At 38.0% G+C, this 14,339-nt stretch overlaps 1 protein-coding gene across 1 annotated transcript in view; it reads left to right on the forward strand.

The window, feature by feature from the left end:
- YES1 (YES proto-oncogene 1, Src family tyrosine kinase) overlaps nucleotides 1-14,339 on the forward strand; it is a 50,350-nt gene that overhangs the window by 24,340 nt on the left and 11,671 nt on the right. The window contains exon 2 of the mRNA XM_086609225.1: nucleotides 11,306-11,578. Coding sequence (XP_086465351.1) covers nucleotides 11,314-11,578 — 265 coding nt within the window. The 5' untranslated portion in view covers nucleotides 11,306-11,313. The remainder of the gene's footprint in view (nucleotides 1-11,305; nucleotides 11,579-14,339) is intronic.

A 14,339-nucleotide genomic window follows, 5' to 3' on the forward strand; every position in this document is an offset into this window, starting at 1 on the left:
TATTAGGGTAATAATTCTTGTTTAGTTAAAACGTCATCCAGCCCTTCCCTTTTAATAAGGGTGTTATGTAGCAGGTGTCACCTTACTTTTTTTGTTTCATTTTGAATTTCTTTACAATTTAATTGTACTTTTCACTTGTTTTTATGTACAAAGGAAAACACAAGCTATTGAATCATGCAGAACAGTGTACATATGTGGTTGTAGTTATTTATACATTTACTTTTTGTTTTAGTCAAAAGGTTGATATTTTCCAGCTGGCTTCTTGAAATTCCTGTTGTTCAGCAAAGAGCTAATTGCTGAAGGAGATCTGGGTATATGGCCCTTGAACAAATGAGCAGCAACGTTTTGTTAGTAATTGGATTTAAATACTTTAATTACTGCTTTTTGTTAACATGCTAATCATGTCAATTATATTCGGATAAAATAGCATTTAGAATAAAGAGGAATTTACTTTCAACTTAGGGTGACGTTTGGCAAACAGTAGCTGGGAAAATTCACCTCTACAAAGCAGTGTGTACAAATGTAAAGTAACAGTGTGTCAAACGCACACCAAGTAAATTTCCTCTTAAGTTCCATGAGAGTCCCTGGCAGTGTTCCTGTGTTATATTTTGGGTGGATATAACAGTCATTTATTATAGGGTCTTTTTTTGATTCATCTTATAAGTTCCTGTTACTATTCCTTTCCTTTATATTTCTGAGTTGACTAAATGAAGTTGCAACTGGATTCTTGCTGTAATTGAATTCCTCTGTTATCTCTAAAAGGTAATTGCCACTTCAACTGTATGCCCAGCTGAGAAGGTGAAAAATACTATAGATTCGTATGAATTTCAGTATCTCTGAATTTGAGAGCTTGGAAGTGTTGTAATCCATTTTTCATATGTAGTTTATAGTTGAACTTTGAAAGAAATTACTTCTTAAATTTCCGTAAGTTTTTCAGAACAAAAATGCTGCAAATTGTTCTTCTACCATAGAAGTTTTACTTCACTTTTTCTATATGCAGATGTCCTTTGGGAAGACTTGCATGCTTCCTGCTGTGAGACCTGTAAAACAGAACATTAGTTTACTTTAGTAAACAATATTTAAAAGTTGTTTTTAAAATAGCTTTTGGAGGCATCTTTTTGGAGATGGTATACTTAAATAGAATTGTTGAAAACTGAATGTATGAAAATGTTCTATGATACCAGCATACTTTTTGTTCTTTTCCAAATAGGATTCAATGAAAACAAAATCTTTTTATTTTTAAATTGGTTCCTAAATCCTGCCTGAAATGGGCTAGATAGCTTTGACAAGATATGACATGCATTTTATTGTAATCCGAAACAATCTTTTGGCCAGACTTCCTGAATATATCAGACTTTTAGTTTTAAAGATAATCATAATTATTTACAAATTAATAAAAAATAGCAGTTACACTGAAAAAAAACCCAGAATTGTCCTTTTCTACTTGTGTTTATTTATTGACTGTGTATTTAAACTTTCAGGACAATGGAGCAGCAGTAATGCTGTCTAGACAATATATTGGTTGCTTTGTCTGTAGTATCATTTATTGTCAGAGAAAATGTCTGTGGTGAAGACTTGAAATTGTATGACTGGACGTTGTAACTCTAAATTTTAAAAATGGTCTTGTATATGTATTATATATTTCAGCACATAAAATTGCTTTTGCAATTTTGATATTTATTTAATCTCTCCCTTGTGATCTTGACTGCTGGAATAAAGAAAATTAATCCGTCAGTGTTGTGTATTTTGCATCATCTGCCTTAGGTTTGTCAGCAGGTTTTTTGTTGGATATACAAGAGCACAAATTATTTTTCGGTCTTTCTGGATGTGAACAATATGCTGACTTCATTGAAAATTCAGAATAGATCCTGGAAATAAACTTTCTTAAAATAGAAGTTCTATTTAGCAATTGATAGTTGTGTTGTTTGGGTTTTGTTTGTTTGGTTTTTATGAAGTACATTTGATATATTTTCTCTGCTGTGCTGTGGCAATTAGGAGCAACTGCCTCTGACTGTCAGTCAGGTACCCCCAGCTACACTTGGTGCCTACTGCAGGTGGGTTTGGAGTGTTGGATATTTTTTGTTTGGTTGTTTTTTTCCACCTAGCATCTTCTTTCCTTTGTACTTTATGTTGCTTTGCACACAGGGTAAGCAGCTTCCAGCTGAAGTGGAGACTGCTCATGTGAGCAACTGGAAGACAAGGAGGTTGATGGATGGGAGTGTGTTTTTTCAGGTAGTTGAACAGCTTTGCTGAGGAAGCCTTGCTCAAGTGTATCAGACTAAAAGTCGGGCCACTACAGTCACACTTGGAAGATCTCAGTCCAGGTCTTGACTGTGACACTCGCCTCCTGTGGGTTTTCAGAAGCCTTGTCTAGAACAGAAAGTTATGATGTTTATATCTATATCATTATAGTAGTAACTGTTATTATTTTCTTGGATATGATTATTCTGACTTAAACCAGGCAGCATAAAGCAATACAAGTAAACTCATACTTACAATAGAATGCAAATTCTGTGCAGATGTTGCATCAACATAACTACACTAGTTTAAATTCATAAGCTAGGTCATATCTGTGGGACATTTCATGTGTAGCTGAGTCCCTAGTCTCTGTCTGACTGTGGACTTTCTGAGCTGCAGATTGGTAGAGATTGTAGCAGTCTGTGCTCATTCTGCTCCTCTCATCTTCCAAGGCATCTCCTGCTGGTTACTCATTCTACAAAGAGGCAAATTTATTCGTTGCCAGAATCCATGTCCAGGCCCATGGTGAAGGAGAAGCTCCTGGTTAGAGACAAAAGCCACCACTGAAGACAGAATACTGTGCTGGATCTTTGATTAAAAAAGTCTTTAAAATTACAGTAGGCTTGCTTTCTTCCACCTCTAGTCTGTCTTTCCTGACAGCTTACTAGTCTGATTGGAAAAGCCACCTTTTCTTGCTATGCTTGCATACAACATCTGGTCAAAGGAAACCTATGCTATTTCAGATAGTGTAAACGAAACTCTGATTATAAATAAATGCAGTTTTATGAGTGTGTATTTTGCAGAGCCAGCCACACGTTGTTCATGACATGATCATTGTCTCCAATATGCTCCTGCAGCCTTTTCCTTGAAAATGCAAGACTGCCTCTACAAATTCAGCTGTCCAAATAGAGAGTGAGTGGGAGGAAATGCTACATGTTTAGTCCAGATAAAAGGAAGATGTGACTGAGAGGGCAAACTGAGAGTGCTCACATCTCTCCTGACTTTGCCTCACCGATAATCTTTAGTTCCACATTTTTGTTAGAACTTGTTGCAGTGGTTAATTTTTCCTTCAGCTTTATAAACTGTCATTCAATGGGACTTTGCAGTTAGATAGTAGGGCCTGGTTGTACTGCTGGGGCAGCTCCATCTCCTACCTCTTGGTTCCAACAAGGACAGTATTTCTTCAGGAGAGAAGCCTTTGTCTGGGACAAATCAAATCGGAGGACTGGAAATCTTCAGTCTCCTTCTTAGATATGATATCCAAAGTCTGATACATCTGAGCAAGTCTTTTGCATCTAAGCCATTCAAACCTCAGAGGAAGCACACTTCCATTCAAAAAAAAGGTCAAGAAATCATGCAAGGACATGAAAGATGGAAGGACTTTATTCTTTTTTATGCAATTCCTACTTAGCCTGGTTTTCCAGGTAGTGTTTTGAGATCTCTTGCTCCTTCAGAGCACAGCTGTTGTACTGATCTTGTCAGCCAGGTAACTAGCTCCTCCAGTAGAAGGATCAGTCTCTAATCATAAATTTAATGCAAATTTAAAATTCTGATTCCTGTAAGAAAACATGAACTAGGACAGAAATATGTGATATTTCCAACAACATTTAACTCTGAAATACAAAATGTCCAACTAGAAAAGCAGTTTTATACTAATTGTTTTTTCTCTCTTTGTACAGTCCTCTGTTTGCTATGCTGGGTTTGCTATCTGTAGCTTTATTAGCAAACAATCTGGGGTTTGTTCTGCTTCTATGAAATCAAAATCATTACCACAGCAGCCCCAGAATTTTTCGTTGAATATGTTTGTATAGTCATGATAAGAGCAGGATTTGGTCTATGGGAACACTATGATCAAAAATTTCAGACTGCGTTAGTGATAAAGAGGATTTTGTTTTACTTTTAAATGTTTTTAGTGTATAGGCAACCTAAGGTCTGATAGTGCTGTTTTATAGTTATTTTTCTGGGTAGAACTGCACAAGGATGTGGTAAACAGTGAAATTCTAGTAACCTAAATCCTTGATTCGGTGCCTATTTTTTTTTATATACTTCCTATATCTTCACTTTTTACTCCTTATTAGATCATTAATTACAAGGTCACGTCAATTGCACTTTGTATGCATATGCATAATGATACAGACTCTCTAAGGTGTCGTTACATTAATGTTCTTGCTAATTATAAAACTAAATCCAGTAGAACATCATTCTTTGAAATGCCATGGGTTGTTCATGGTAAAATAAGCAAACTTTGCAATTTATGACAGCTCATAAAAGATAAAAACTGCATAATTTTAAAACATTTCATATACTCTGCAAAGAACACAGGGCAATTCTTTGGTTTATTTTCCTTTACAAACATGGCAGGTTGCTCTGTAGGCGAAAAAGCCCACCCTTATTTTCATACCAGAACAACTGACCTGTTAAAGGTGGACTGAATTAGTTGGATGTTATAGTATTGGCCAAAGGGGTTGTTACCCTCTTTTCTGGTTATCTTTGTGTCTTTCAGTCTATGTCACTTCTAGTAAATGAGTTTTTGATACCAGCTGAAACCAGCTGTTTGGCGAATGCTCTATGTTTCTTGCCTAGTTTATGAAAAACCAGTATAGGTTGCATGTCTCCAGTGTCAGACGGAGTCAGTTCTGCACTTGTTTGAGCAAATAGTCAGCTGTCAGCTAATGGATCCATTAGCAAACTTTCTGCAGAATATCCTGTCTTCATCATTGCATGAAATTTTAATGACTTTAAATCATGACTTTAGTTGAAAGTTAAGAGGATCTTCTTGTAAGATATTTGTTTCACTTTTGAGAAGTAAAAGTGCCTTTCTTGACAGAAACACTTTTTTTTCTAACACAGAGAAGCGAACATAGAGTAGCAGTGAAATCTTCAGTGTTTTTCTTTGTCTTTTTATTAGCAATTTGTGAACATCAGATAAAATTCTTTTTTTATGTTATGTAGCATGAGATGGTTGGTTTTTTTTGGGAGGGAGTTGTTTGTTACTTGTTTATTTTTTTAAAGCAGGAGGACATTTGCAGTCTTGCTTTATCCTTCCAGAAAGAGATTTGACTTGCTGCTTCTTCTAACTTGACTCTTTCTTCATAGTGAAAAATGACTTATGTGCTCTTTTTGGCTGTATGAACAATTTCAGTAATCAAAAGGAATGTTGCAACCCACCTTTCCCCTTAGTGATTTTTCTTTTGCCCTACCTCTTGCATTTAGTTTTTGTATGGTTTTAGTACTCAGTTTAGTCTAGATGTTGAAAAGAGAACAACTCCCTAGGGTGTCTTTCCCTTTGTGGCATGTCAGAATGGCTCCATGCGACTGTTGTTCACTGACTTAATGTCGTGATGAAGTCTCCAGAAGACATCTGAGGAAGTGCTGAATTGTAACAGAAGTGGAAGAGTATAAGACTACCTCCAGTTGGCCCCAAGAGGAAACTCCTTGTTTGTTCCTGGGTTTTGTTATCAAAACAGTGACAGCAAGTGAAACAAACATGAAGCTCTCCCAGCTTTTGGTCTTCAGGGTTTCCGAGACTAATCTCTGGCTCTGAAAATCTTGATGCTGATGAGTAGACTACGGGGGGAGAAACTAATATGGAGTTCGGAGACATCTGCAGATTGCTTTGCTCTGAGGCAGCTAGCTGTAACAGATTGTCAATTTATCCACCCAACCTAAAATCAACTCTTTCAAAGAAAGCTCCAGCATCTTCCTTCATGCCAGTACGAGACTTTTCTTGAAGCATTCCCAAGAACCTTGTGTCCCAAGGAACCAATGAGTTGATAACTTCTGTATGCTGAGTTTATGTGGTGGAGATTTTGGTAGCAGGGGAGGGGCTACAGGAATAGCCCCTGTAAGGAGCTGTGAGAAGCTTCCCCAGCTCCAAAAGTCATCAGACCCACCGCTGAGCCAATCAGGACTTCTGTGAATAAACATATTTAAGAAGGGGACAAAGGAGTCTGCTCTGTGTGGGACCTGAAGCAAAGAGAGAGAGGAGGCGGGGGGCCTGGCCCCTGGCCTCCCACTTGGGCGGCTGCCCATGCTGGGCCACTGTCACTCAACTGGAGATAGCTGCGGCAGCACAGCTTGGAGAGCTCTGAAGCGCCCTGCTCCTGAGGCACTCACTGGGCAGAGTGTGTTCTGCTGGGACCACTGATGTTCATCAGGCTGGTTGGGCCTGGCAGAGCTGCAGTGGTGAGAGGACTGAGATATGAAAGAAACAACTCTGCAGACACCAAGGTCAGTGAAGGTGGAGCAGCAGGAGGTGTGCCAGAGCTGAGATTCCCCTGCAGCCCCTGGTGAGATGGCAGGTGGCCCCTCTGCAGCCCATGAGAGGAACGGTGGAGCAGAGATCCACCCTCAGCCCGTGGAGTACCCATGCTGGAGCAGAGATGCCTGTGCCCGAAGGAGTTCTTAGAGGACTGTCTCCATAAGAAGGGACTCCACACTGCTGAGAGAAACAATGGATCAGAGAGACATCTGCAGTCTGTGGAGGACACCACACCGGGGCAGGTGACTGCACCTTAAGAAGCTGTGACTCCATGGGAAAAGCCCACACTGGAACAGTCTGATGGATAAGGACTGGATTCTGCAGGAAGGACTCATGTCAGAGACGTTCATGGAGAACTGTTTCTTGTGGGAAGGGACCCCATGTTGGAGCAGGGGAAGAGTGTGAGGAGTCCTCCTGAGGAGGAAGGAGCGGGAGAAACAGTGTGTGACAAACTGACCTGCAAGTCCCATTTGCCGTCTCCCAGTACCACTAAGTGGAGGAGGTGGAAAAGAAGAGAGGGTGGGGAGAAGGTGTTTTTAAGATCTGGGTTTATTTCTTGTTACCCTGTCTGAAGTGACTGGTAATAGATTAAATTGATTTGTCCCCAAGCCAAGTCTGCTTTGCCCCCCAGGGCATGGTTGGTGGGTGATCCCTCCCTGTTCTTATCTCGACCCTAGAGCCTTTTGTTACATTTTATCCGCTCCACCCCACCGGGAGTGGGGTAGGGGTGGGAGCAGAGGAATGAGTGAGCAAGTGGCTGTCTGGTGCTTAGTTGCCACCTGGGGCTAAACAACAATGTTGTGCAACTATCAACTCGGAAGAGCAAAGAGGCATTGGACGAAGGAGTGTTTCCCTTGCGACACCCACCTTTCTAGGGTGGTGGGTGGAGGAGGCTGCAGACACCCTGAGGGAGCCATTTGTCAGTATCCTAGGATATGATGGCTCTTAAGGAAGAGCTTGGGTTTTGGGGGCTGATAGGTCATCCTACTGAAAGGAGAGCAGAAAAAGAGCCATGAAGACTTTACTGGCCACACTTTTAAATTATTGTTGAATGAAGCTTTCCTGGTGCTCCAGCACTCTGCTGTAAAACAGAGTTGGGAAGATAAGAGGGCAGCATTGACTTTCTTAGAGCTCTCTTGTTTGGCAGAGGGGTTATTAAGGGTCCTCTGTCATTGTTTGAGTTGTTTGTTGAGTATTGAACCACAGTGAACTTTTGCCCTTTGTATGACTTCTCTAAAAAGCCCGAGTCAAATTAAATGTCACTAAAATCTTATTTGATGACTACTTCCTGGAGTACTCTCATTCTATTGATTTTTGTGGGCATCCTGCTAACCTTCAGATGTCCTTCCAGTAATCATTTTAGCTTCTGTTTCTTCTTGAAAGAATTCTAACATTGGATAGTTTTCATCTAGAAAGCAGAACAAGGCATCTGTGCTTTTGGTTCATACCTTTCTAAACATGGTTTCCTGATAGACCTGATTTCCTCATAGACCTGACTCCTAATGCATGGGCACACTGATGAGAACCAAGAGTATTTGTTTCAAAGAAAGAACAAATTACTGAAGATACTAGAGTAGTTTGCTTCAGACACCAGTCTGATCTAAAATAATGATTTAACTAGTAGTTTGTGAACAACATACCTTGGGTCAGCATTTATTTGAATAGATGGACTTCTACAAAAAAAAACAAAAAAACAAAGAAACAAACCACAAACTAACAGGAACTTCTCATCTGTATCTGTTTCTAAAAAGAGTTCAGTGCTTCAGAAGGAGAGCCATGAATTTTATGACAGAAATGTATTCCTTAATAGTTTGTTGCTTGTCAGATAACTTACAGCTATTTTCATCACACTTTTTTTCAGTCACATAAATTTTTAATAACAAATACAGTACCAAAATAATCGAATCCAACATTGCATACCAGCTGCTTAGGGATTTTTTTTTTCTTTATCCAGTAATTTATTACAAGACTAAAGAGTAGTAAGTCGTTGGGGGTTTTTTTCCCCATCGTGTAGGCAATCATTTTTCTCTTCCCTACTACTCACTCTTGGCTTATCTCGTCTTCTCTCCCTTCTTTCCTGTAATTCCTTCTCATAAATGCATACACACTATTTTGTAGTAAGTTCCGCCTATGTTTTTGACTTCTAAAAGCTAAGGAGTTTGCTTCCTTAATTTTGTTTTGTGGGTATGCAGTTATAAAAGTAAAGCTTTTAAATTTTTATCTGCTTGTTCCTGAATGTCTTTCTCTTTGAAGTTTTGATTGAATCTCTGTTAATCTCTTTAACCCCTGAAAGAAGATTACTTTAACAGTGAAGTGGCTGGGAGCAGCAAAGGAGAGGCTGACTGTTTCTCTAGAATGAATTCAGGTCTTCAATAAAGGCTTTTCTTTGCTGTGCTCAAGTATACCAATGGTAGCTTCTTGCTGCTAATCACACCTTAAGTGAGGGAGCGTATGGGTGACAGCAGTTAGGATTGCAGTACAGGGTAGCCTTGCCACTGGCCATTTGATCAAATCAGCAATACTGTGGGCAGAATCCAGCAGTTTTACTGGAATTGGTAAATTGTTTTCTATCTCTTTTTTTTTTTTTTTTTTTTTAATCTTTAATCAGCCTGTTGTAAGAAGTAAGGGAGGAAAAATATCTGTGATGAACACTTAATCATACAAATGTCCATACGTTTCCTTTTTAATCTGCTTCATTAATGTAAGTAGCTTGTTGGACTTTTGAATTGTGTGTGATGCTTAACTTTCAGGCAAAGGCAGAGAATCAGTGCTGTTAGCAAACACGTTTTGGCAAAGGTGATTGGATTTGTATGCAGTACTAGCAGAAAACTTTGATTGCAGTTTTTTAAAGAGAAGCAAAGAAAGGTGAAAGTAAGACAAAAATTCACACTAGGCAGCCACATGGACAAAAAAAAAGTGATTCAAATTACAGCATCTATTTGCAGTGGAAGAGAAATTAAAAGGATGTGATTGAGTGTTCAATTGACTCATACCATGAATTAATAACTGGCTTTTCTACTGTAGATTGTAGGGCTTCTTTTGTAAGGTATTTAGACATACTGTGTTCTTCATGCATATATTTGAGTCTTGCTCTATTAATGTTTCTGCACAATTAATAAGTTGGCAATAATAGTATCAGAAGTAAAAAAAAAATGCATAAGGTGTGCTTTTGGGATGATTCATTATTCTATGTAAAGCTCAGACAAGATTTGTGAAAATGCAGTTATTTAACTTTGTTGCTGCTTGTTTCTGCACCAGTAATTGTATTACATTACAGCATTAGGGGCTGAATTGACAGGGTGAATATTCTTAATTTTATGAGCAGTAAATTTTGTATGGTGTTTCACTGGCTATGGACCTCCTTCTTTCCAGGAACTCTGATTCACAGTTCTTGAGGAAATTGCAGTATCTTTAATATTGTAATGGTTAGTTATACAGAGGGAATTAGTTTCTCTTATTGTGGCCATATTAAGGCAGTATTTGTTTAGTAAGATTTCCTTTGTTCTGTATTTCTGTGTCTAATAGTCAACAAGGTAAGAGAGAATTGAAAAGGAAAAAAATAGTTAGACACACAATGGGAAACAGTTTCTCTAAGTGTTAGAGTCCATGAAGCTGTCGTAGTTATCAAAAGACGTATTTTTAATGCTTTCAGACTGCTGCTGTTTATTTTTTTTTTAACTGATTCATTAGAGAATGTAGAGCAGTTGATTTCCTATTTTTGTGGAGGCTTCTACCTTTGAAGTTAAAGTAGATTTTTTTACTTTTTTTTCCCCAAGCATATAGATATTTTCATGACAGAGTATTGCTGCATCTGATAGAGACTCCTGTTTTCTTCCTGGTTTGTTTCCTAGCTGGGCTAAGCCAGAAAATGCCTGCTATCAGTTGTCACCACCTAATAAATGGCAGGTGGTGACTCCTTAAGACACAGTCATTTTAATTGTTGGTGACACAGTCTGCTCTCGGATTACCTCCATCAGCAGGTAATATGTGTCCCAGTGGTAAACAACTCTGGCACAGTCTGTCCGTAGTGGGAGCTGTTGGCAACTTTGGGCCACCGGAGCTATAAATTGTCACCTGTCCGGGTACAGTTCAGTTTCTAAACTACAATGAATGTTGTAGATACTCTTTTTTTTTTTTTTTTTTTTTTTTTTTTCAAATTCTAGTTAGACTCTGGGTTTATCCTATGGCTGTGAATATCCCAGGTTGGTTTGTGAGATTTTTTTTGGGGGTCTGGCAATGGATGAAAACTTCTCTACATCTTTAAAGATATTAGTTGTAATACCACAAGCAGGTCAGGGCATTATTGCACAGGTGCTTAAAAAAGAAAGCAGGAGCACCCCCCACACGGCTTCTTATAATTGACTAGGAATTTGTCACCTCTGTTTCTCCTTCCACCCTCCTATAGAAGTCTTCAGTGTGTTTTCCTGATCTGTTACCTGAATCCCTCTTTTCTCTTTTTTTTTTTTTTTTTAATTTTACTTTTTTACCATTTACAGTCCACCAATGAACTGGGATGAAGAATAATTGAAAAGTGCTGTTAGTTTGTGTTGTTGTAAGGGCAGTGTGTCAGAATGTGTTGTTGTAAGGAAAGTGACCTTTCTAGTCTAGGAATGACTTAGATTTTATTCCAGAACACTTTTTCATCGGAGTTTATAAACCGCACATACGAGTAATTGCTAGGGGTTTTTCTGGGTCTTTTAACCAGTAATAAATCCACATTTTTAGTGACTTTTTGGGAATCTTCTATGCTGACTATCAAAAGACGCAACATAGAGATGAGCTTATTTCTTCCTCTCATTCTCACAGAATCAACCATGGGGTGCATAAAAAGCAAAGAAGATAAAGGTCCAGCCATGAAATACAGAACTGATAATACTCCAGAACCTGTTATTTCCCATGTCAGCCATTATGGATCAGACTCCAGCCAAGCAACACAGTCACCATCAATAAAGGGATCAGCAGTTAATTTTAATAGTCATTCCATAACTCCTTTTGGAGGGCCCTCAGGAATGACACCCTTTGGAGGAGCATCGTCTTCATTTTCAGCTGTGCCAAGTCCATATCCTAGTACTTTAACAGGTGAGTGTTATATAAAATCATGCTGCTATTATTGTTGTTGTTGTTATTATTATTATTGCTTGACAGTCATATTAAAAAAATTATGACCCCTTGCCACACAGAAATAATTTGCAAATTTAAAATAAATTGCCTTTTAGGGATTTCTGATTTTCAATATCTTTACTGCTCAAATAATAATTCAGCCCATATTCACTAGTGACTGGGGTGTGAGGGTTGGGTGTTTTGGCTCTTGTTTTGCAGGGTTTTTTTTAGGATCACAGCACAGAGAAACTCAAGGCTTATTAAAGATGGTAGTAGGAATAGTTGATAAAATTCTGTTAGCAGTTCTAAGCTGTTGAAGGGTTATGGCATGTGGGATAATGGATTTAAACTTTTGGAAAAACTTCAGGTTCAGGAAATTGATATTTTAAACTGATTTCCAGACTTACTTGATTAGCTGTAAGTTACTTATATTAATGCAACATTGAATCTGTTCATTTATAAAGCTAAACAGGATATGCAGTATATTCTGTGTACTTTATTATATGAACAATATGTCTGAAACAAAAGAGCAGAATTCCCATTATTGGAGGTTATATTAAAACCAAAGTTGAAAATGTGAAAATAGAATTTACAAGGTGCAGAGACCTTCTTGGCTGAGACATAAAGTCTCTGAAGATACAGCATTTTAAAGTAATACACGCATTTGATGTTATAAAGCCATCTTTATATCAAAATCTTAAAACTTCAGTACAAAAACGTTGCTTTTGTGCACGTAGTTTTGCTGTATGTTTGAGAGGAATATGTAATTTAGTCTTTTTTTGAGAGAGAAAGTAATTTATTCAGAAGCTTTGCACAGACACTTCACAAAACAAGGTAAATAATTCCTTATTAGCCTAGTTCCAGTTTTCCCACAAATCTCTACTGTTAGCACAATTACAGTGCTTAAATGTTTGCTTCTTTACGGTGGCATTTAAAATCTTATAAACACAAGAAATTTGAAATCCATGAAAACCCACTGTGGCCTTGACATTAAGCAATTCAGGAAACCAAATATGAATTGTCAGGTAATGATCATCTCATATTCCCTTTTTGGGAATTCATTAAAAACCAAATAATTAAAATGAGCATCTATCCAGTCTCAAAAATTTTGAGTCAGCTCTGAATCCCTGTTTCAGATGAACAGATGCAGAAACAAAATAAGAGTAGCACTTCTATTTATTCATTAGCTCCACTAAGTAAAGTTTATCACACTTAAAAAAGTCCTCATCTCCTCCAAGAACCAATGTGTATTTCTTCTTACTAGATCTGGTTCCTTGGTCACGTGGGAATCTCCAGCAGTGCGTGCAGGCATTCCTGGGTATTGCCAGACATTAGGGATGTAGCCCCCCACCAGTTACCACAAATCCTTTGCTGCAGAGACCAGAAGAGATGTTCCCTTGCCTGTCCTTGTTCCTTCTGGTAGTTAAGCATGCTATATCTTGAACAAGAGTCAACAGAAGAGATTTCCCATGAAAAGATAGTCTTGAATTTCATCAGTGTGGATTCAGTTATCAGCAGGCAGGCGGATTTGGCTGAACGCCCTCATTGTTTTGTGATCAGGTAAAATAATACTGCATATGTAATTATTCATCCTCATTTTGTAAAACCAGCCCATCCACAAACACACACACTTAAAAAAAAAAAAAAAAGCACCAGCAATTGTTTGGTACATTCAGTACCATTTTTCAGATCAGTCAAAATTGAGTGTTTTTGTGAATGAATAAGATGATGAACTTCATCCGGCTGTAAGCTTTCTATATTTGTGACAAATAAAACACTGGATCGCATTCTGTGACCCTTTGCAAGAGAGAATAGATGGGCTTGTCAAACAGGACATAACTGTCAGTAGTACTTATCCAGTCCATCAGTGTTATCTGACAAAAGGATGATATGGTTGTCATCATGGTCTGTAATGAGGCTGAAAAGAGTTGAGCCATCTTTTATTCCTCTAGAGCAGAACAGGAGAAGAAATCTGAGTTAGTCACACTGCTCCTATATTACACATACTCAGTCATCAGATACTTTGAATTCATAGAATATTACTGAAAATCAAAACAGAAAAATGAACTGCTGTTCTTGCCTTCTGTGAAGGCATGTAAGCACTTGTGCTCTGTAATCCCCATACTGAATAAGAAAGTAAAGTCTTCTCTCCAAAGCCAGTCCTAGATTAGAGGACGGGAATACTGACCTAACGAAAGAATAACTTTTAAGGGAGCTGTTATGACCACAAATAGCTTGAACAGATAAACTAGATCACCTTGCAGTGATTCACAAAGAAAACGGCTGCAAGAGACTTAAGAAATCATTTGAGTGGTATCTGTTTGTGTAAAATGTTCTGTACTGGTGCTGTTCTCCTGAAGTATTTTATTGTTCTTTGCTAGGAAATAAATAGCACTTGTGAGTGAGAATAAAAAGAGGTTACATGGTAGCTGAAGTGTTGAAATCAAAACTTTCCAAGGTTTATATTAGCTTTTCCAATTCTTTCTTTAAAAATAGTTAAGAGTACGCAAAGAATGATAATTACTGATAATTCTCTTATTCCATGGTTTACATTCAAATCTATTACTTTGACTAGTGCTACAATGTCTAGAGGAATTAATCTCTTGTTCCCACGTTAGTATCTTTATAGTACAGTTTGTTTCAAAGTTCTTGGAGTCTCACAGTTTCTTTATATACAGTTAAAAACTTTTATAATACTGTGGCTTGAGAGTATTGATTTTCTTCGTCTGCTGAAGAACTC

Source organism: Tauraco erythrolophus, chromosome 3 (assembly GCF_009769465.1).
Source record: "Tauraco erythrolophus isolate bTauEry1 chromosome 3, bTauEry1.pri, whole genome shotgun sequence".
Taxonomy (NCBI): Eukaryota; Metazoa; Chordata; class Aves; order Musophagiformes; family Musophagidae; genus Tauraco; species Tauraco erythrolophus.